Source organism: Ochotona curzoniae, unplaced genomic scaffold, assembly GCF_017591425.1.
Source record: "Ochotona curzoniae isolate NIBS_2020 unplaced genomic scaffold, NIBS_Ocur_1.0 contig_2699, whole genome shotgun sequence".
In the NCBI taxonomy this organism is placed as follows: Eukaryota; Metazoa; Chordata; class Mammalia; order Lagomorpha; family Ochotonidae; genus Ochotona; species Ochotona curzoniae.
In genome coordinates, this window is record NW_024465561.1 from 1,579,262 (window position 1) to 1,600,308 (window position 21,047).

General features: G+C 62.1%; 2 protein-coding genes across 4 annotated transcripts; both read right to left on the minus strand.

Moving 5' to 3' along the window:
• Window positions 1-89: 89 nt before the first annotated feature.
• GSK3A (glycogen synthase kinase 3 alpha) lies at window positions 90-8,602 on the minus strand. Of its 3 annotated transcripts, none has more exons than XM_040976245.1 (11): window positions 8,224-8,602; window positions 6,512-6,699; window positions 5,287-5,370; window positions 4,999-5,109; window positions 3,437-3,567; window positions 3,232-3,338; window positions 2,103-2,200; window positions 1,936-2,031; window positions 1,467-1,653; window positions 1,167-1,259; window positions 90-756 (listed from the first exon to the last, which is right to left on the minus strand). In XM_040976245.1, the coding sequence occupies exons 1-11, from the start codon at window positions 8,504-8,506 to the stop codon at window positions 686-688; spliced, it is 1,449 nt and encodes a 482-aa protein (XP_040832179.1). In that variant the 5' UTR covers window positions 8,507-8,602; the 3' UTR covers window positions 90-685. The 3 variants fall into 3 exon arrangements, with proteins under 3 accessions (XP_040832179.1, XP_040832178.1, XP_040832180.1); XM_040976244.1 differs by having other exon boundaries at window positions 90-287; window positions 8,224-8,577; XM_040976246.1 differs by having other exon boundaries at window positions 548-774; window positions 1,173-1,259; window positions 8,224-8,575.
• A 2,651-nt stretch (window positions 8,603-11,253) lies between these two features.
• ERF (ETS2 repressor factor) lies at window positions 11,254-19,596 on the minus strand. The gene is made up of 4 exons (XM_040976247.1): window positions 19,440-19,596; window positions 14,643-14,877; window positions 14,171-14,286; window positions 11,254-14,042 (listed from the first exon to the last, which is right to left on the minus strand). Exons 1-4 carry the CDS (start codon window positions 19,459-19,461, stop codon window positions 12,709-12,711), a joined length of 1,707 nt encoding a protein of 568 aa, XP_040832181.1. The 5' UTR covers window positions 19,462-19,596; the 3' UTR covers window positions 11,254-12,708.
• Between the last annotated feature and the right edge of the window lie 1,451 nt (window positions 19,597-21,047).

The window sequence follows — 21,047 nt, forward strand, 5'->3', positions numbered from 1 at the left end:
TCCAGGTTCCCCACGTTCATCTGCCCGAGGTGCAGCACAACCTGTCCCAAAACTGCTCTGGTGGAAAGGGAAGCCAAACAAGAAGCAGGTTTTCATGCCAATAATTTATTGAATGGAGGTCTGTACACAGGCAAACCTTACTGTGGAAACTAAGACATCAGAGCCCTCCCTGCTCCCCTGGCCCTCCAGGGAGGAGAGGAAGGGGGTAGATGTTGGGGCAGAGGAAAGGAGGGGACATACGGCTGTAGGAGGGGGTAGCCAGGATGGATGGTGCGAATCGACGTTTTCTTTAAGAAAAAAATTATAACAATCTATTTACACCCAGGGACTGGAGAAGGGGAGACGGGCTGGGAATGGTTTTCTATTTACAAGGGACGCAGGAGGGGGAGAGGAGGAGGTGGAGGCCTGGGGAGAGGGGAGGGGCCAAGGGGGCAGAGGTCCTCATACCCCCAAGCCCCTGTCCTTCTTCTCTTCCCTCCCCACACCCAGTTAAAATCCTCTTAAAAAGCCCACCCCAGGGATGAGGCTGGCGAGGGAGGGCCTGGAGGTGGCAACAGGACTCATTTACCTCTGCCCTCTCTGGTCTGGGGGCCCAGCCAGGGCAGGAGCTCGATGGGCTATGCCCCCCCTTCCCAGCCCCACTTGGGGCTCCCAGGTGGAAGTGGAAAGGTGGCTGCAGGGGCCCTCAGGAAGAGTTAGAGAGGGGCGTGGCGTCAGACGAGGGCCATTCGGAGTTGGTTGGAGTCTCGGTTAAAGCTGGAGCAGAGGGGCGAAGGAGCAGGCAGTTAGCCTTGGCTGCTCAGCACCTGCCCCCACCCCCAGCGCCGGCATGCAGTGTGGGATGCTGCATTCACGGCAGGAAGCTGCCACTTTGGGGCCGCGGGCCCAGACTGACAGACCTGTAGCCGGGCTCCGGCAGGAAGAAAGGCAAGCAATCTGGACGCCATAGGCAAGGTGGCCCAGTTTTTAGCTATGAGCAACAAGTTCAACTTTGTGTTTGTTGTTCGGGCTAGATGTATTTCTTTGGCTTTGCAGCTAGCCTTCAACAGACAGTGGCGCCCATCAAGGTGGCCATTCCCAGCAGTCAAGCATGTTCTCACAGAGCCCTGGTTCCAACACAGCTGTGGGAAGCCATGCTTCCTCCTCAGCCACCCATCCCGGCTTACCTTGTGAGGACTGGGAGAGAGGGCTGGAGCCTGCCGGGGACCGGAGGTGAGGAGGGATGAGGATGGCATTGAGAGATGGCTGGATGGAGAGTTCTAGAGACAGGAATGGATACACTCAACCCTCGCAAGGTTATCACAGGATCCCTAATGGGGGCCCAGCTCTGAATCCAGTACCACATCCCAGATAGCCACACCTGCCCTGCACCGCTGCTGGGCTCCCCAGGCCTAGCTTCCACACCAAGTGTCCCCAGTCTCCGGCTGCCCCGCCACAGCCCCCCACATCTCCCACTGTCTTCTCACCGGCAGGACTGAAGTTGAAAAGAGGGGGCAGCGGGCGGTTGTTGGGGAGCTGGGTTCCCAGACATCGCAGTTCATCGAAGAAACTGTGGGCGCAAGCCTCCAGTGGGGAGAGCCGGGAGGACGGCGTGTACTCCAGCAGGCTCGAGCAGAGCGCGATGGCCTCTGGTGGCGTTCGAGATTTGAACACCTGTGTCAAGGGGGTGCAGGGTCCCAGGTGAACAATGCCACCAGCACAGGCACAGTCCTGTGCCCTGCTGCCATAGTTCCCAGTAACCATGAGTGCTGCCTCCCCCAGCCTGGCTGAGCCTTGCTGTGACCCGTTCACTCACCATGAAGAGGGGAATCGTGTTGACTTAAGGATCCCCAACTTTTACAATTCCACCAACACTGAGATCTGCTGACTGGCTAACCCATTCCCAGGACAACTGTTCAAATCCTCCCTAGCTGTGACTGAGCCAGGCTGCCCCACCTTTGTCCAGGGGTGAGCTTTAATCTGGGGGAATTTGAACTCCGTGTAGTTGGGGTTCATCTCGCGGATCTGTTCCCGGGTTGGTGTTCCCAGCACCTGCAGGGAGAAGTTGGGCTCAGAGCCAGGGCCACTCTCCCTCGCCCCCTCCTCCCCGGTGCCATGCTTACCTTGATGATCTCCACCAGTTGGTCTACCCCACTGTCCCCAGGGAAGATGGGCTGGCCAAGGAGGAGCTCGGCCAGGACACAGCCTGCTGACCACACATCTGGAGAGGGTAGGACAGGGTCAGGGCTGGGCCAGCAGGGCCACCACGCCCATCCCCTCACAGATGCTTCCAGCCCTCAGGTGCCAAGAGCCCCTCTTGCTCAGCTAAGCAGAGGTGAGCATTGTGTCCCCAGAGTGCCTGGAGCTGCTGGGCTTGAGGCTAGGTGTGTCCCCAGCCCTCACTGCCTCTGCCCAGCAACCCCGTTGGGCCTTTCCTCTCTGCCGCTGACCTGGACAGATGAGGCCCTCCTGTGCCCATGTGCACCTTTGTCCTTCAGGCCACGGGAAGGTAACAGCTGCAAATCCTGGGCTGCCTGCCTCACCTGCCAGTCCCGTCCCTCCCTAGTCTGTACCTTGACCCTCAGGGTACAAGTTCACACCTAAGAACCACATGGCTCCTCACACTCGTTCACGGCTAATGAACGCTTTCCCAGTCCTCAACGCCCAGTCTCTCGTGCCAGCCTTCCCCTCACACCTCAAAGGTGGCACTGTCGCCCTCCCTACACCAGTGAGGACACGGAGGCCCTGGGAGCAAGGTCACAGCCTCACAGTGGCAGGCCTTACCTCCCGTCACCAGCCAGCCAAGAACAGCAGGCAGACTAAGGAGCTCCAGCTGCTCATCTGAGATGCCCTGCCATGGTGAGGGCTCTGGAGCGTGACAGAATGAGCCTGCGTGAGGCTCTGCCCACCCAATCCAGCACACAGCACAAAGGGGCAGGGGGCAGGCACTTGCACTTAGCCTAGCAACTAAGAAACCCCCCGCCATATCTGCCTGGTCTGACACTCAACTCCAGCCTTTGATGCTGGCTTCTTGCTAATGTGAACCCTGGGAGGCAGTAATGACAGCTTCAAAACTTGGGGCCTGCCACCCACATGGGAAACCTGGCCTAAGTCCCCAGCTTCTGGCTTCGGCCCAGCCCAGCCAGTGAATGAGAATTCTATTTTGACTTCTCTCAAAAAAAATAAAAAATAAAAACTAGACACTGCCAAGATTGTCATTCCCCACGGATATTCCACTACCCCGTGACTGACCAATGGAGGAGGTATAATCAGTAGCTCCAAAGATGAGCTCTGGGGCCCGGTAGTAGCGAGAGCATATGTAGGAAACGTTGGGCTCCCCTCGGACCAACTGCTTTGCACTGTGGGAAGAGAAGGACAGAGGTGAATTCTAGACAAAGTTTGGGGTCCCCCGCCCTTGGCCCTTTCAGTCACCCTGCACACCCCAGATCCGGCCCACCTGCCAAAATCACAGAGCTTGAGGACAGCGGTATCGGGGTCCACCAGCAGGTTCTGGGGCTTGATGTCACGGTGGCACACACCCTGGGAGTGGATGTAGGCCAAGCTCCGAAACAGCTGGTACATGTACACCTGGGCAGGCAGGACAGCACAAGTCTGGCCCTGCTCTCCATAGACCACAGACCACAGACCACAGTCCCTGGCTCCAAGTCCCATAGTCCTGCTGCTACCTTATCACCTCAGGGAATTCCATGTGGAAGCCCCAGACAGTGTGCATCATGGGCAGTGAGCAGGCCGCTTACAGAGGGACCACCGAGCCCCACACCCTTGATTTCCAACTGTGGGAGTCCAGGTTGCAACAACGCAGTGATGGGGGCCCCAGCTCATGCTTGCAGCTTGGCTGCTGCAATCACCCCAACAGGAGCTTGGTGGGTAACAGGGACACAGAGAGCCCAACATGAGGCAAGCTGGAAAGCCAGGCACTTGGCTCCCCTTCGCCCCAAACTATGGTTCTAGAAAGGCCCCAGCCCCTTAAACCCAGTCAACTCCCCATTCCACCTCCTTTTTCCTGCCACCCAGCTTCCCACAGGCTAGAACCTGGGTGCCCAGACAGCAGGAACCTCCGAGTTTAGATCCTGAACCAACCACTCAGCTGTACCGCCAGGCACCACACTATGGCCCGAGCCCCTCCCTGTTGGTCCCCGCTCTCCTTGTCCAGCGATGCTGCCTCCTCTCCTCCCTGGAAGCCTTCCTCAGTTCTCCTCATCCCCACCCGGGTGAGTCAGGGCTACCTGTGTCTAGAACGCCCTGTGGCACCACTAGCATGGCAGCGGCAGCTCTTAAGCTTTCAAGTTTTCTGTGACAATGCCTGGCTGCCTCATTTGACCGTGCTCCTTCTGGCCAACACTGGGGCTCAGTCAGACAGTCACCTCACTGGAGAAAGCCTCTCCCAGGAGGGGAGGACCCACAGTAATGACTATGGCAGAGCCCGTCGGCTCACCCTGGCACAGGAGGCCAAAAGCCAGCGGCAGGAGTGGCTAAGCCCTAAATGACCTGCAGCCCATGAGCCCACCCACCTCCTGCCAATGCAGCAGGCTGCTCCGGGCTCTGTCCTCCACATCCTCCCTAGGCTCCATTCATTCACTCACGCGTGGCCTCATGCATTCAGGCACCTCCTGAGCACTTGCAATGCCCAGGGCATGGTGCCAAGCTTGGGGAGAGGGGCCTGCAGATGAGGGATGAAGGTGCATTCCTGGCTCTCTGAGCATTAGCCTAACTCCTTTCCACTTACCCCACCCCGAGGTGCTACAGACCTGGACTCTGCCCTCAGCAGCGCGCCCTCTGCACTCCCCAACTCTACACCAGCCCCAGTGTCCCCGAGGCTCCCAGGGGACCCCAGCCCAGCGTGGATCAGGACAGGTTCCCCAAAGCCTCTGCAGGCTGCTGTCCTGATTCTCAGGCCTCCTCTTGGCTCTGCCCTGTGAGAGCTCCATCTGGGGCTGGGCACACAGGCCTGACGGGGTGCCCCGCCCCTGGGGACCTGGGCTCCTGCCACCTGCCTACCTTAACATAGATGATCGGGATGGTCAGCTTGGCCTTGGTGAAGTGGCGGGCCACCCGGTACACTGTCTCGGGCACATATTCCAGCACCAGGTTTAGGTAAAGCTCATCTTTCTGCAGACAGCAAGAGAAAGGGGTTGAGGCCCTAGAACAAGTGGAATGGGCCAAGGAGGGATGCTGGGAGCCGGGAGGTGAGCCTGGAAGCCCAGGGAGCAGGAGGCAGGAAGGGGGATGGGGTGAGGGGCAACACTCCCACCCCCTAACTGCGGAGCTCCCCGCCCCCAGTCTCACCTTCTCCCCACTGGAGTAGAAGAAGTATCTCAGGCGAACAATGTTGCAGTGGTCCAGCTTCCGCATGATCTGCAGCTCCCGATTCTTGGAGACACAGGAGGCACCTCAGGACCCGGCCCCCTCTGCCCGCAGCCGCCCTAGCACACCCACTGCCTCCCTCCTCACGCCCCCAGGCCCACCCACATCTACGGGAGCTCCCTCTGGAGGGCCCTGGCGGATGTCCTGTTTCACACCCAGCCAGTTCCCCTCACACACGAGCAGACCTGTGGGTAGACACGCTTTCTCGGGTCTTATGTTAAAATTTCTTAAATTACTGCTGACATTTAAAATGAAACAACTTCCCCTGTAAATCCAATTTGCAGCTTCTCTTTTAAAATCAGACATAGTTGCATGAGGCTCACTACCCTGGATGACAGACAATCAGGAGCCATCCGGTGCACCCTGGTCACCACCAGTCCTAGATGCCTCTCCAGGAAGCGTCTGCCTCGGATCCCAGATCCCAGACTCCAGGCTTCCAATCCCAACCTCAGCTCCTTCCCTATCCCGTTCCCGGGGTGCACAACTGCCTGCATCCAGACCCTCCTACTTCTGGGACTCTAACTGACCAAGTGTTCTCTGAGGCGAGGTCCCACAGTGATGACTATGGCAGAGCCCGTCGGCTCACCCTGGCGCAGGGGGCCAAAAGCCAGCGGCAGGAGTGGCTAAGCCCTAAATGACCTGCGGCCCATGAGCCCACCCACCTCCTGCCAATGCAGCAGGCTGCTCCAGGCTCTGTCTCTCCAGCCTGGATTCTACGTACTGAGTTCAGAGGGCAGAGTCTCTCCCAGGACAGTGTGGCCCTGATCCCACCAGGCCAGGCACTTGAAGCCTGTCTCTGCCCTGCCCGCCTCTGGGACAGGTGTACCCAGCAGGCAGCAGGCCAGATGCTAGTGTTGTCGGGGGCCCTTTGTATGCTATGTCTTTCTGCCTACCTAGAATGGCCCCATGGGAACCAACAGCACCTGCCTACATGGCAGTCGCCCCTCACAGCCAGCTCTGTGCTCTTGGGAACGTGTGCTGCCTGTCTTCCATGAGCCTGCAACCCTCCTGGCACCCTCCGCTGATGCATGCTCTGTGCCCTCAGAGCCCAGGTTCCAGGTCAGGGTTGGAATGGAGGGGAGGGGTTATTACACTGGTCACACGCAAGTCTTCAAACCTTCTCGGCCCCTACTCTCACCCAGGGTACCTTGAATCTCTTGTCCTGGAGAACCTTCTTGATGGCCACCAGCTCCCTGGTCTCCGCCAAACGGGCCTGGTACACGACCCCGAAAGAGCCGTTACCAATCACTTTGATGTCTGTGTATGCCACCTCCTGGGAGCGCTCTGGGCCCTGGCCCAGCGTGGCTACCACTGTGGTCACTTTCCCGCTGTCACCTGGGGAACAAAGGAGACACACTTCTCTAACTGACCATTCCCCTCCCACCACTGCCTGACCTGAGGGCTCAGAGAGGGGTACCCTCGCCCACCCTGGGGAGAGGCAATGCGGGAGCCCTCGCAGTGACTGTCTCCACTCAGATGGCCCTAACTCTTGCCTCCTTCCACACAGAAGGCCCTCATTTGTTCCAGGCATGGCAACCCCAAACTGCCAACCCCAGGCGACAGCCGCTCCCTGCATCCTCTTGGCCCTGGAAGACACCCCCAACCTAAACACTGAGGGCGTCCACTCTGGACATCTAATCTCTTGTGTTTTGGGGAGCCCTACTCCCGAAGCCCTCCCACTGCAACCTGTGCACAAGGCTTTCACCCAGTGTGGGGCCCGGTGACCTCTGAGGCCTCCCTGGAGAAGGTGGAAATTTCACCTGGGTTCTTGGCCACAGAAGCCCACTTCCTCTCCTGCCCTGACCATCACCTATTGGTCAACCATGCTAGGGTGGGTGAAGGTACCAAGCTGACCGCTGCAGCTCCGTGGCCTCTGACCTCCTCTCTGGATGTGAGCAGGGTCTTAATGGGCAGCATCAAGCTGGGTTGGCAAACCTGTGCTACCCTAACCTCCATCCTTCTAAGAAAACTCCAGTTCCTGTGCTCTGCACAGCAACAAACCTCGGTGTTAACCTTAGGAGGCAGTAATGCCCGCCCTCAATTTTCAGGCAGAAACTGATAAACCAAATCCACTGTAAAAGGACCTACATGACTATTTTTTTTCCCCAGAGCCAACAGCAATATACCTCTGCAGGATGAAAGAGCCAGCAGCTCAGACTCATGTTTTATGGGAAATCAGGACCACCCTGATTTTTTTAATAGGAGTTTCATCAAGCACTTGCACTTCCTGGGATTTCTTCCCCCCAAGGTCTGAAGGGTACACAAACTCCCAATTGGTCTTTTTTGTAACCAGCAGCATCTATTAGCTGCCATCAGCGGGGGGAGGGGATACAGCTCTACTTAGCCTGGGTGGATCCAAGGCCAGGTCTTGGGAGATTAAAAGGAAAAATGGCCAGGGTCCCGGGTTGGGAACACAGTGTCCCGGACCCCTGCTCCTCAGTGACACTCATCCACGGAGAAGGAAAACCAACCCCCCTTCTCTTGGTAGCAGGTGGCAGCTCTCTTAGGGGACAATAACCCCCGGCTCCCATTTGCAAATGACTATGACCTCTGCTCCTGATCTCCAAGTGGGCAGCGACCTCGGGTCTCTGGGTTTGTTTCAGCTCAAGGACCCAAGACCTGGAGACTGGAGAGTGAGGGTCAGGGGACGTCTTTGGGTGGTAATTCCGATCGTAGCATCCAAGGGATGCGAACCCCTAGTACCCCTTTCTCTCGGAGGGACGAAGCACCTATGGATCCCACTTGTGGCAAGCACGGTGACCTCGCTCTCCCTCCTGGGCAGAGGAAACAAACTCCAGGGCGTCCGTGGGGGTTCAGGATTCCCGATCACCACCCCGCAAGGGTCCTGCTGATACTCACGGCCCAGCTTCACTCCGGGCGGCGGGAAGCTGGTGCCCGCTCCGGGACCGCCGCTGCCGCCTCCGCCGCTGCCGCTGGGGCCACCGCCGGAGCTCGAGGCCCCCACGCCCCCGCCCATGGCCCCGACCGACGCCTTGCCGCCGCCGGTGCCGCCAGGGCCGGAGGCCGAACCCCCGGGGCCGCCGCCGCCGCCTCCGCCTCCGCCGCCTGGCTCAGCGAACGAGCTGGTCCGCGCCCGGCCCGAGCCCCCCGGGCCGCCTGCGGAAGGCCCGCCGCCGCTCATGTCGCGGGGCTCGGGCTGCCCGGGCTGCTGCCGCCTCCTCCCCGGGATCCGGCCTCTTCCAGGCCGCGCCGCTCCGGCTCCGGCTCCGGCCCAGCGCCCGCCGCCGGGCACGCCGGGATATGAAGTCCCCACCGCGGAGCTCCGCCCCCGGTCACTCCCACCGCTCCGCCCCCGGAAAGCCGCGCGGGGCACGCCGGGAAATGAAGTCCTGGTGCCCGCGGAGTCCTACCGTCCACTCAGCCTACTGGCTCTGGGATGAGGGAGGGAAATGGGGCGGCGCCAGGTGTACTCTGGGAAACCGAGTCGGCGTCTGCGAACCCGCAGAGCGCTCGCGGCCGCGCAGCAAGCCGGGAAGTGAAGTCCTCGCCACTCCCTCACACCGCATTGCAGGTGTCCCGCAGGTCCCGCCGCATGCTGGGAAATGGAGTCCTTCAAGTGCGCCGCTTCCTGTCCCAAGCGGATGCTCGCCGTCCTGGAGACCAGGAAATGCAGTCCAGGGAACGCCTGAACCGCAGTCCTTGTCGGGAAATGTAGTCGACGAGGCTTCCGTGCGCTCGGTGCATTCTGGGAAATGGAGTTCAGCGCCGCCTGCCACGACCCTGCAGCCTGCTTGGGGATGCTGACCCTTTGTGAGAAGCCCGGCGCCAGAGGCTCCCCGGGAGGTGGAGTCCGCAGACTGCCGCGCGCGGGGAACGTCGGAGAAAGGCTAAGGACAGCGCTCCTCTCGGGAGGACCCGCCCTCGCCCCCAGGGCCTAGCAAAGCACGCAAGTCCCCGGGAGCGGCTGGGAAAAGCAGGCCAAGGCAGGAACTGCCCATTTCCCTCGCATCTTCGGCTTCCTAAATGACAGGATCCCGGAAGGCAAGCCGGCTGCGAGGGAGCAGTCTAAGGCATTGGGTATGGCTCGAGTCAGTCCAGGGATCCATTAATACCCGGAAGGAGAGCGCCCCGGAGGTCGCTGGGAAACCGAGTCCGTGCGTCTTACTTTCGCCCACCTCGGAAATCTGGGAAGCAGAGCGCAAGCGCCGTGTACCACACCCTAACCTCCCCCGCACCGCCTCGCCTCTGGAATGCTGGGAAATGAAGTCTCTCGGTGTGTCCTCCGTGGGGGCGCTAACGCCTGTTCGCACTACAGTCTCCAGAAGGCCAAGCGCGAGCCCACTTCCGCTCCCGTTGCAAAGCACGCACCGCTCCGGCCGAGTGTTTCTGGGAATTGTGGTTTCCCAAGCAAAGAGTAGATGCTGCCCTCTGACGGCCGCTTGCAGCTAAAAAGTCAGATTTTGAGTGGAGTCCCGAAGGCCTTTAAGGGACTCGGAAGGCTCACAGCGGAGCAGCTCAGTAAGGCACGAAAGCTGCGGTTGCTTTAACCGCCAGAACCCGTGGGCCGCGCGTGGGCAACTGCCGGGAGAGGTTTGGGGTCCTTGGGAGTTTGGGGCCTCTGGGTAGACATTGGTGGCAGAGTGAGGACCCGGGTCAGAGGGGTGCTGGACAGGGTCTTCCATGTCTGTGGCTGACCACGGGGGCTGTGGCAAGGCGGTGGAGATGGAGCAGGCTTGGAGCGCTGGGGTTCCCGGACAAAGCCATCTTGCGAAGTGTCTCCAAGAGGGGCTGTTTTCTTGGGAAGCAAGGGTGCTGTCCAGGAGCAGGATGAGACCCCAGGGGTGCCTTGCCACAGGAACCTTTCAAGCCCGTAAATGAATATGGGCAAAAAAGATGAAAGGGGGCTGTCGTGGTTCCTTAGGCCAAAAGCCTATTATATCCCCTCACCCGGCCGCCTACCAGCAAGAATCTGGGGCAGAGAAGCCTGGCTGGGCAGGCGTGACCTGGAGCGCAACTGCAAAGCCGGACACGCACAAATCCACGTTAGATCTGGTTAAACGTCCTTTAAAGGCCCCGGGGCCTGGGGCTCAGCCTCCATCCCCACCGTGACGCCATCCCCTCCTCTCCACCACCCCACCACCAACTCGGCTGCATCCCCGCGTTGCCAGGAGACATGCCTCATCCCAACTTCTAGAAATAACCCAGCGGCCCCCACCCCAGGGACTGCCTTACATCACCCAGGAGAGGGAGCAGTTGCCTGCAAGCCGCCCCAGGAGCCTGGCTTTCCTGTCAGTACCCACCCCCACATGCCCAGCCCTGGAGTCTTCACTGCCAGCCCACATCATTTGGGACCACCCACCCCGGGACTGGCATGAGGCGAGGTTCTGCGTGGAGCAGTTGCCAGTCAGCAGGCCTCCCAGCCACCCCCACTCAGGCTTGCACAGGGTGGAGTTTCCCGGTGGTGAAGCCAGTCCGCCAGGCGCTTTGCAACTGGCCTTGGGGAAAACCCTTCCCTTTCTAGGCCCCGGGCGTCTCACCTGCAACGGAGAGGTCGGGCCTGTCTGGAGCGCCACTTGCAGGCAGGATTCCTGGGATCTGTCTCATCCCTGACCCTGGCTCCTCCAATCTGGCTTTGTAACTTTATGAGCTCATCTTGTCTCAGATCCTATGATCTCCAAGACCCTGATCTCAGCCCAGCCATCTTGGCTTTAGGGAAGAAATTCGAGTTGTTCAAGGGAACCTGTGCTTTTGAACCATCCTTATTCTTTGGGCCCCTGGGCAAGCCATGTGGCCGAGCCACTTGCTGCTGCTCCCACTAGATACTAAAAGAAGCCGAAACACAGCAGTTCTTGAGTTCTTTATTGTTTGAAAGGCAGAGATGGATCTTCCATCTCTGGAAAACAGCTCACCCCCCTCTCCCTCCCCTGACACACGCACCACCCCACATACCTACTACAGCTGAGGCTGGGCCACACTCAAGAGTCAGAACCTCAAGCCAGGTTTCCCACGTGGTCACCTAACTGGAGCCATCACCACTGCCCACCCCCACTCATAAAATCATCCCTTCCCCAGACTGGACAGGACAACAGACACAATGTCCCATTGGAATCCTAACTTCAGCACCAAGGCCATACATGTTACACAAATCAGCAGCAGGTACAACTGGAGCCAGCCCCTCGTCCCCTTACTGGGTGGACTGGAAGGTCACCAAGGTTCCTGTAAGCGCTCACGGGCAGGGGGACACATGTGGTCAGAATATGCCGACCCCCCCCCCCCAAGATCTTACTCAACTCTACAGTTTGACATCCAAACATTCAATCATCTTCTCCAGGCATGGCCAGGACCCGGTCAGTCACATGAAGTTAGGTGCCCTGGCCACTGATCCAGTTAGAAGAGCCAGTCCAGGCCCGTCCTTCAACCAACGGCCAAAGGCCGTCACCCAGCTGTGGCTGTACCCGGCCCCCAGCACAGACCAGGGCATCCAAAGGTCCAAAGTTTTATTGTTTTGAATACATTCTCCAGAAGTTTCCCCCTACTTCCCTCCCCCTCCCCCAACCCTCAATACAGAATAAGGCTTGACCAGAACTCCCCCCACCCCACCCAGGGGCCCACTGGGGGGCAGAGGGGGGCTTCCAGTTTGGTTTGGGGCAGCCCCTTCCCATCCCCCCACCACCACCCCTATCCACGGGGCCAGTCCTTGGAGCAGCTGGAGGCAAAGGGGTTGGACCAGTGCTAAGGTGGGGACAGGGACAGTAGGCACTTGAGACACTTGTGGCCCATGGAGGTACCCTCACCCTACTTCCCCCCACCCAGCCCTCCCCCACCACCAACAGAATTTTTGGTTCATCATAGAATTTGTCCCTCCCCTGCTGCCACCTTGTTGGGGTATGGGGAACCCAGGCACTCGGGGGCCCCTGGAGGGGCAAGGGCAAAGTAGGGCTTGAGCTGGGGAGCAGGTTCAAGAGGCAGAGACCAGGGAGGGAAGAAGAAGGAGAAGGCTCTGACTTCCTAAGAGATTGTAAAAAAAAAAAAAAAAAAAAAATTCTGGGCGCCAAGGCCGAAGCCTCAGTTCCAACACAAACTCCCCTCCACAATGGAGGTAACCCCCCACAACTCCCACCCTCCCCCCACCACCACTGTGCCTGAACCTCACACATCCACAAGGAGGAACAGTCCCCAGCCCTGGGCACCCACCCACCCCATCACTTAAAAAAAATTTTTAATTTTATACAAAATGTAGGAGAAAAAAGGAGGGGGCAGGGGAGCCCAGAGAGGCTGCCCTCACCTTCCGGGCACGTTGGGGGTGAGGGGGTGGGGGTTAAGGCAGCAAAAGCTTTTGGGGGGAGGGAAGAGGGGACCCTGGAGTCCCCCAGGCCACAGCCCTCAGGAATCTCGATGTTCCAGGGAGAGCTGGGCTGTGGCGTGCTGGAGGTCAGCGCTCACCCGTCTGGGCGTGAGGGGGCCCCCTGCCTCCCCAGGACCTTCCCCGCGCACCTTCTTGTCCTCACCCTCATCCTCCAGGCCCCCTGCAGGACAGCCACCCCCCTCCAGGCGACAGTCTTCACTCCAGCGCCGCTTAAAGCGCAGCTTGAGGGGCATGCACTGGGCGCCCCCCAAGGAAGCCTCGCCAGGCTCAGGCTTAGGGGGCGCAGGTGGCGCACGGGGTGTCTTGAACACCTCCCCATCTTCCTCCTCTTCATCGCTGATGTCAGTCACTTCCACCTCCTCCGACTCGCCCTCCGAGATGGGCTCCACCTTGATCTGTGGTGGTGGTGGCGGCGGCAGGGGTGGCGGCACCAACGCCCCAACTCCCTCAGCCAGCCCGCCACTGCTGCCACTGCTGCCACTGCTGCCACTGCCGCCGCTGCCGCCACCGCCAGCTGCACCCTTGTCAGCGCCCGCAGTCGCCTTCTCCCCCGCTGCCCGCTGCCGGCGTCCCAGCGGGGGTGGCTGGAGCTTAAACTTGAATGGGGAAGAGGAGGAGGAAGAAGAGGACGAGGACGAGGAGGGGACCGGCGGAGTCTCAGGTGCCATGGGCGCCAGTGGGCACTTGTCAGGACGCTGGGGCTGCGGCACCACGAGGCCGGGGTAGTGCAGGAAGGCGCGGGGGCTGAGGTGGTAGTTGTAGACGCTCTGGGTGTGCGCCTGCAGATACCGCTTCATGTCCTCGGGGCTGAAGGAGAAGTGGGAGCCTCCTGCTGAGCCGCTGGGGCCTCCACCACCACTGGGGTACATGGGGCTCAACGTGGGCGAAGGTGTGTAGGCCAGGTGGGTGGGCGTCATGGGCAGAGCCGGGGAGAGCTGAGGGGGCAGCAGGGAGCCAGGCCCCGCCAGAGGTGACACAGGGAAGGGGCTCAGGGGCTCAGGGCCACCCCGGGGCCTAGGGTAGACACGGAAGACACCGGGGTCATGGGGCAGGCGGGCCAAGGGCGGCCCTCGGAAGGCCCCCAGCTCTGGAGGCCCTGGTGGTCGGGCGCGGGGATCGTCTCCCAGCGGCTCCTCCAGCTCCGACGTGCCATCACTGCAGTCACTGACAGAGCCACGGCCCAGGCGGCGGGCCACCACCGCCGAGAAGAGAGAGGACGAGGATGAGGAGCAGGCTGGTGGCGAGCGGGGGTCCTCGGTGGGGGACAGCACCTCGGAGGGCGTCGAGGGAGGGAAGCGGAAGTGGCCGCCACCCGACGGCACTGGTGGGGCACTCTGGGGCACCGCACCTCCTGGGGAGAGAAAGGAAGGGTTGGCACGAAGGCTTGTGGCCCAGCCTGGGCATCATCCCAACACACCCGTCTCCTTCCCCTCCGCCCCACCCCACCCCTCCACCGGACCCACCCTGCCCAGCACTCACCAGCCAACCCCACATCGATAAAAGGGTAATTAACCAGCACCAGTTTGTTGAAGTTGAACTTGTAGGTGAACCGCTTCCCCTTGGTCTTGTGTAGAATGCGCTTGTTGTAGTAGTAGCTGTAGAGACACCCATCAATTGGGGAGGTGAGTTGAATCCTAGAGACTACAGGACCCAGGTTCCACACTGAGCACCCCGAAATACAGTGGGGTGGGGTGCTGCTCACAGGACCATGAGAAGCAAGCACAGTGCCCGGAAATGGGTAGGGTCCCACCAGTGTCCCAGGGTCTGGGCTCAGACTGCAGCGACTGGCTCTAGGATGCCACTGAGTTCAGAGTAGGGCTATAACTCAACCTAGAGAAGGGCCAGGGGCCAACCCCACAGCGAGCTCCCACAGGTCAGGGGCTTCCCGATTCTCCCCTCAAAATGGACAGGGGCCATGCACACCTGTTGAAGGACCCCAGCCCCTCCTCACCGCAGGGCTCGGCTCAGCTTGTCATAATTCATCTGCGGCTTGCACTTGCGGACGCCCCATAGCCGGGCCACCTCATCAGGGTCCTTGATGACAAACTCGCCGTAGTCCCCCTGCCACGCGATGACACCCTGGTACTCCTCCTTCCGCAGCAGCTCCAGGATGAAGTGCCACAGCTGGATCTGCCTGGAGCCGGGGGACGACTCCGGCTTGTAGGCCCAATCCGGGAAGGCGAACCCTGAGGAGGGGAGGCAGGGAGTGGCCCTAGGGTCAGGGTATCCAGTTGAGGGGTGGGGAGGCACCTAGGTCCCATCTCAGCAGCCTCTCCTGCCATGCCTTCCACAGAACCTGGTCCCATGAGCCAAAGTCAAGACCTGGGTTGCAGGAAGACAGTGTGTGTCTGTGTGTGGAGGGGCTAGGCGGGAGCGAGGTGGGGGGGGAGGGAAAGCTGGAGCCTGCTCCGACAACACCGGGAGAAACAGGAAACCGTCCGCGGCGGGTCCCGGGGCCAGTGCCAGGGGGCCAGGCACCAAGCCAGGCCGACGGGCAGGGCTGCCAGTGGAGGAGGGGCAGCAAGGGGCACACGTGGCCAGCCAGCCGGGTTGGGGCGCAGCGCCCCCCAACTCCCATTCAGACACAGCCGCACCCTCTCCCCTACCTCATCTCCTACAGTACCTTCCTTAGGATCTGCACTGTTGCACCCCAAGACCCGCCAGAGCTCTTACTCCCACCCCAAGACCTGTGCAGAGAAATTTTTTTTTTCTCTTAAAAGGACTAGGAGGGGTGGGGTGGCTGGCTGACGATGAGGTCAGCGCCTGCACACACAGAGGCCTCTGTCTTCCCTGGAGAGTGAAACCCAGACTGTCTGAGAGGGGGCCCCCAAGCCCTGGACCCTCCGAGCTGCACTGCTCTCCCCGGCCAATCCTGGCTACAGGGTGTTCCCCCCCACCCCATCTCGAGATGGAGCAGGCAGCGGCGGGTGCCTGCTTTCCCACTTTCTGCCTTCTCATTCTCGGCTTCTTCCCTGCCCACCTGCCTGCCCGCCCCCAGCATTAACCTTGGGTAGAGGTTGGTGGTGGGCTGGCTGGTCCCTGGAGGGGGTGGGCAGCCAGGGAGGGGGGGCTGCGGTTGTTGTCATTTCCCAAACCCCCGGGTAATCAGAGGCCATCAATAATTCAGCACCAGGCAGCCGGTAATGGAGGGGTGGGAGGAGGAGGGAAAGGGGAGGAAAGGAAGGCAGGGGAGGCAGGGCAGGGGCCCTGGTGCCACCAGAGAAGGCCAAGGTGGACAGCTATGGATGGGTGGAGTCCCATGTCTGGGGCAGGCAGTGTGTGTGTGTGTGTGTGTGTGTGTGTGTGTGTGTGTGTGAGAGAGACTGTGCAAAGGGATGGGTGTCAGCCTCCCTGGCTAGGTCGGCGCCTGAAGCAAGTACCAGGCAGGCTGCTGGACAACCCTAAGCCTTACCGCCTCCCCCCCCCAAAAGACTACCCCAGTCTGGAATCCAACAGGGGATCCCTCCTGGTCCCTGTTCCCACAGGGACCCAGGATACCCCAGGGCGATGGCCAGTCCCGCATGCCCCACCTACTACCCTTTAAGATAGCAATCCCAGCTTCCAAGCAGCCCCTCAGGGCTTGAGAACACAGCAGCCGGCTGGGCGGCTGGCCGCGGGCTCTGGGTCCAGCACCAGCCACCCAAGCCGCATTGGCTGGGCCAGCCCCCCACCCCACCCCTCCCCTCTGCCTGGGAGCCCAGCAGTCACAGCCCCAGGCTCCTCCTGGGAATCCAGGGATGCACCCCATTATCTTCACCCTGTCCAGGAGCCCAAGGTCTCTTTCTCAGGGCCCTCTGGCCACTAAGGATGCCAGCGGACCATGCCACCAGCTCCACATGGCCCCTTCCAAAAAGCTTCTGCCCCCCCTTCCCCTCAGGGTACCATGTCCACACCATCGTCACCTCAGCCCCCATCTGGGAAGGTAATGACTGTTGAAACCTCTGAGGTATCAATTTGGGGTGGGGTGGGTGTACTGCCTTCCACCCTCCCCCCAAAATTAAAGCCACCCTTCCCAGCCCACCAGCCCCAGCCTCCGTGTCCCGGTAACCAGGCAACGTGTGCGGCGACAGTCCTGGGAGCGGGGGAGCAGGAGGCTAAAAATAAACTTTGCAGAAGAGAGGGAGTGAGAGAGACTACATGCAACACAAAGGGAACTCGGAAAGGAGGTGGGGGGCTCTGGGAAGGCCGCACGCTGCATGCTGGGAGCCGTCCCAGACCCCCTCGGCAGTCCCCCTTCCTAAAACACACCCTCCCCCCCCCCAAGGGCCTGGACCCTGCCCCACTCCCAGGCCCACCCCAGCACCAGCTTTCCTCATCCGACACAGCATACACGAGGGCCTGTTCCCAGCTCTGTGAGGGGGGGTGACGTCAGGGTGTCTCAATGGGGCTCTGTCCCGCAGGCCTTGGAGCCGGGAGCCAGGCACGGGCAAGGGGAACATGTGAGTGTGCTGTGTTCGGGTCCACGTGCTTCACACAGGGAAACACAGGCCATGCACGGAGGAAGTGTGGGGATGCAGGACCCCCCCTCCTGGAGCAGGGGGGTCGGGAAGCAGGGAGTGAAGGGTGCAGGAGTTGCAGGAGCTGCTCTAGTGGTTGCAGCACAGCCAGGAAGGGCTGAGATGGCGAGGTCCCAGAGGCACACCTGCTTCCCACAGCGGTGGGGACCGGGTTCTTCCAGGCTATGCAAGCCTGGAGGCCAAGGGGTTGGGGAGGCGCAGAATTCCTGGGCACCCCCTACTCCAGCAGCTTCACGTGGCCATCCAAACTTTTTTAAGGGGTTAGAAGGGAGGGGTGATGATAGAGAAAGAACAAGCCGGGCCCTCCTGGGGTGTGGGGGCTCCCCCCACCACCTCCCCCATTCCAGGCAGCCCTCAATGGCGCCAGAGCCGGGAAGAAAACAGGAAGTGGGAAACAGCCGCGGCAGAAGAGCGAGGGGCCGGGAAGGGATGGGATGGGATAGGATGGGATGGGATGGGATGGGGAATCGGAGGGAAGGCCGAGCAGCAGCTGGCCAGGGGGGCAGCTGCACAGACTGGGAAGCCATTCCAGGTCCCCTGTTCACACCCCACTCCCAGGCAGAGAACCCAGACCCGGTTAGGACCCCAGAACGGGTTGGGGAGCAGTCCAGCCAGTCCCATCAGGCCGAGGCAGGCCTGGAGCAGGGAGGACAGACAAGGCGGGGGTTGTCTGGACGCGCGAGCGCGCGCGCGGGGAGGCTCCCGCTGCCCCCAGGGCCCAGCAGCCCGGGAGTTGTGGGACGCACGTGACTGACCCTACAGCACTCGGCACCCCTGCCCCACCCCTAGCCCCCTCCTGGCTTCAATCCTCCCGGCGCCGGCTCCCAGCCCTTTAAGAGCCGCCCCCACCCGCCCGCCGTGCACAGGGAGTGGGGTGGGGTAGGGTGGGGTAGGGTGGGGTGGGGTGGGTGGGCCGGTCGGGGCACACACCCGCAACACAGGAGCCCTAGCCGCGGCCGCCGCCGCCGCCGGGGAAAGGAAACAAGTTTGAACAGCGGCGCCCGGCCCCCTTCCCCCTCCCCCGTCCCCGCCCCGGGCCGGATTCCGACGGGGTGGACGGGCAGGGGGCGGCCGGGACCCCTCCCCCCGCGCGCGCGCGGCGCAAAGTCCAGCCCGCGCGAGCCTGGGGGCGGCGGGGACTGGGGGAAAGGGGGTGGGAAAGGGGTGGGGGGGAAGAATCTGGACGGGAGGGGGGCTAATCCTGCTGCCCCCCACCCGCCGGCCCAGATGGGGGGGAGGGGAACCTTGGCCCCTTAAGGAGGAGCAAGTTGGCGGAGGAGAGACAAGAGGGGCGGAGGGAAAAGGCGGCCGGCTGAAAGAGAAGAGCTGCAGCAGGAAAAGTGGGGGGCAGGGGAACCTAGGCAGTCCCCACCCCCCCGCTCTCCTCCCTCACCCTCCTCGATGCCAGAGTTCCAGAGGAGCGCGGGAGGAGGGTCTCTCCCCCCCGCCACCACCACCCCTTTCGTCTCCCCGGAGCCACCTTAAAGCCGCGCGTTCTAAGGTCGGAAACAAAAAGTTCCTTTTTCGAACGTTCAGGCTGCGCTTTGGAACTTTGCGACTCGGCGCGGGCGGGGGAGCGAGGAGCCGGGCGGGGGAGGGGCGGCGCAGCCCGGACGGACCCCGCGTCCCGGGGGCTCCCCGACTCCACGCCCTCCTCTCCGGAGCCCATCCCGGAGCCCACGCCGCGCACCCCCACGGCAGCGCGGATCCTACCCCAGCAGCCGGTGCGGGGCACGCGCCGCCGGTGAAGGTCACGGGCCGGACCGCGCGGCGCGGAACCGAGGCTAGCGGGCCCCGTGGACAGTCCCCCCTCCCGTCACCCCGCCACGCACACGTCCCGGAGCGCGACGTGACGGGAGCGGCTGGGAAGGGGCTCCTGCCACCCCCTGGGGTCCTGGGTGTGTGGGGTGGGCGGGAGGGGGGGGATCGGGAGAGAGCCCGGCTGGCGAGGGGTCCGCGCACCCCACACAGGGACGATCAGCACGCGCAGCGCCCCGCACCACTCCGGCCCCGAGCTAAGAATTGCGGGTTCCAGGCAGCACCCACCCCCACCACCCCAGTTCGCGCCGTGAGAAGCAACAGGTTCTCGTAGTGCTTGGGGGTCCCCCAGAAACGGAGGATCGCTTGCAAGACCCTGAAACCCTTCAGCTCCCACCCCCCCACCTCAAAGTTTCTCTGCCCGGTTTCCCGGGGCAACAAGTCTCCCCCACACGTGCAGCCCCCGCCCCCACCTGTGTCCGCCGGGGTCTTCATGCTGGGGGGCCCGGGGCGAAGCGCCCCGACTCCGGGCCGCGGCTCCCGGCGCCCGCGCTGCCCCGTCCCGTCCCGCGTCCGTCGGGCCGCCCTGGCCGCCTCACCCGGCCTCGCCTCTCACAGCCTCTCCCCTCCCCGCCGCCGCCTCCCGGGTTAATATCGCACTCCGGGGCCGGGACGCCCACGCCCCCCGGCCGGCGACGTCACCGCCGCGTCGCCATGGAGACACTGCGCCCGCCCCCTCCCCGCGCACTCACACACACACACACACACACACACACACACACACACGTTTGCCGGCGCGCAGCCACTGAGGACCCGGCCGGCTCTGGGCTTAAAGGGGCCGCGCGGCGGGGGAGGCAGGAAAGGGGTGTGGGGGGGGGGGGAGAGCAGGAGTGGGATGGGGTCCTGAGGGTCATGACCCTTCTCGGAGGCTCCAAGTTTGCGGATGAAGGAAGCCCTGGGCGCTCGCTACCTGCTGGCCTTCCTGTTCTGCGTAACCGCGGACTCCAGAGTTTTCTTTGGAAGCCTGGGGGCTGGAAGGGAGAGGGGGGGTCCACAAACTTTGGTGGGGAGGCAGCGAAGACCCCCCCGGAAGGAGGCGGAATGTTCTTTGCAAGGCCTGGAAGGGGGGTCAACATCATCACTGTTTTCCAGCCTGGCCTTACCCAGCACCCCCTCCTCTCCACTCCCAATCCGGAGCCTGTCCAGGGGTGGGTGGGTGGGTGGGGTGGGCTGGGTGGGAAGCATTTCCCAGCATCGGAAGCGGGGAGGCGGCTGTGCAGATGGGGTCTTGAGACTTCCTGATAGCCCCCGTCCAGCTGGGGAGGAGGTGACCAGAGAGAAGGCATTTGGAAGCCCACCCCCTGGCTGCAGCTGTCCTGGTCAGGCGGCTGGCGCCGGAGGTCCCCCCACCTCCACCGCGAAGGGCATCGGGGGTTCCGGAGTTGGGGGTGGGACCAGGATGCGAGGGGGCGACCAGAGTCGGAACAAATGTGCACTGGAGGGGCACCGGGGCTTAAGACCAAAGACACGAGCGTAGGGAAGTGTTAAGTCTCTGTTCTCCAGCGGCCGCCGCCACCGCGGCCACCGCGAGGGGATGGATGGAGCCTGAAGCTCCGGGAAACAGGAAACCCGAGTGCAGATCCGATGGAGGCAGGGAGTGGGGCAGCAGGGCGCGGGGCACACAGAAATTCGCAGGCGGCACTGAGAGCTTAAGCTCCAGAAAACACTGGGGTACCAACGGAGGGAACGAGTGGGTGGGAGATGGGAGACGTGCCATGGGGAGTGGACCCTTGGAGCTTGGATGGGAAGGCCAGGTTCAGGGTGCTGGGGCTTCCAGCCCAGCCTCCTCCTCCGTGGCCGGATTCCTAGTTCGCCCTTAGAACTGCACCTCACCAGTGCCTTCTCCTTGGGGAGACCCAGGCAGGCCAGCGGGGAAGCAGTCACCCCCTTAGGGGATTATGTAACCTTGCCTGCGGACAGCGCAGCTCCCCCACGGCTCCCAGAACCCCTGGGAGCAGCCTGGTCCAGTCATCTTCATCACCATCATCACCCCAGTTCCTATCACAGCTCCTGAACTCACC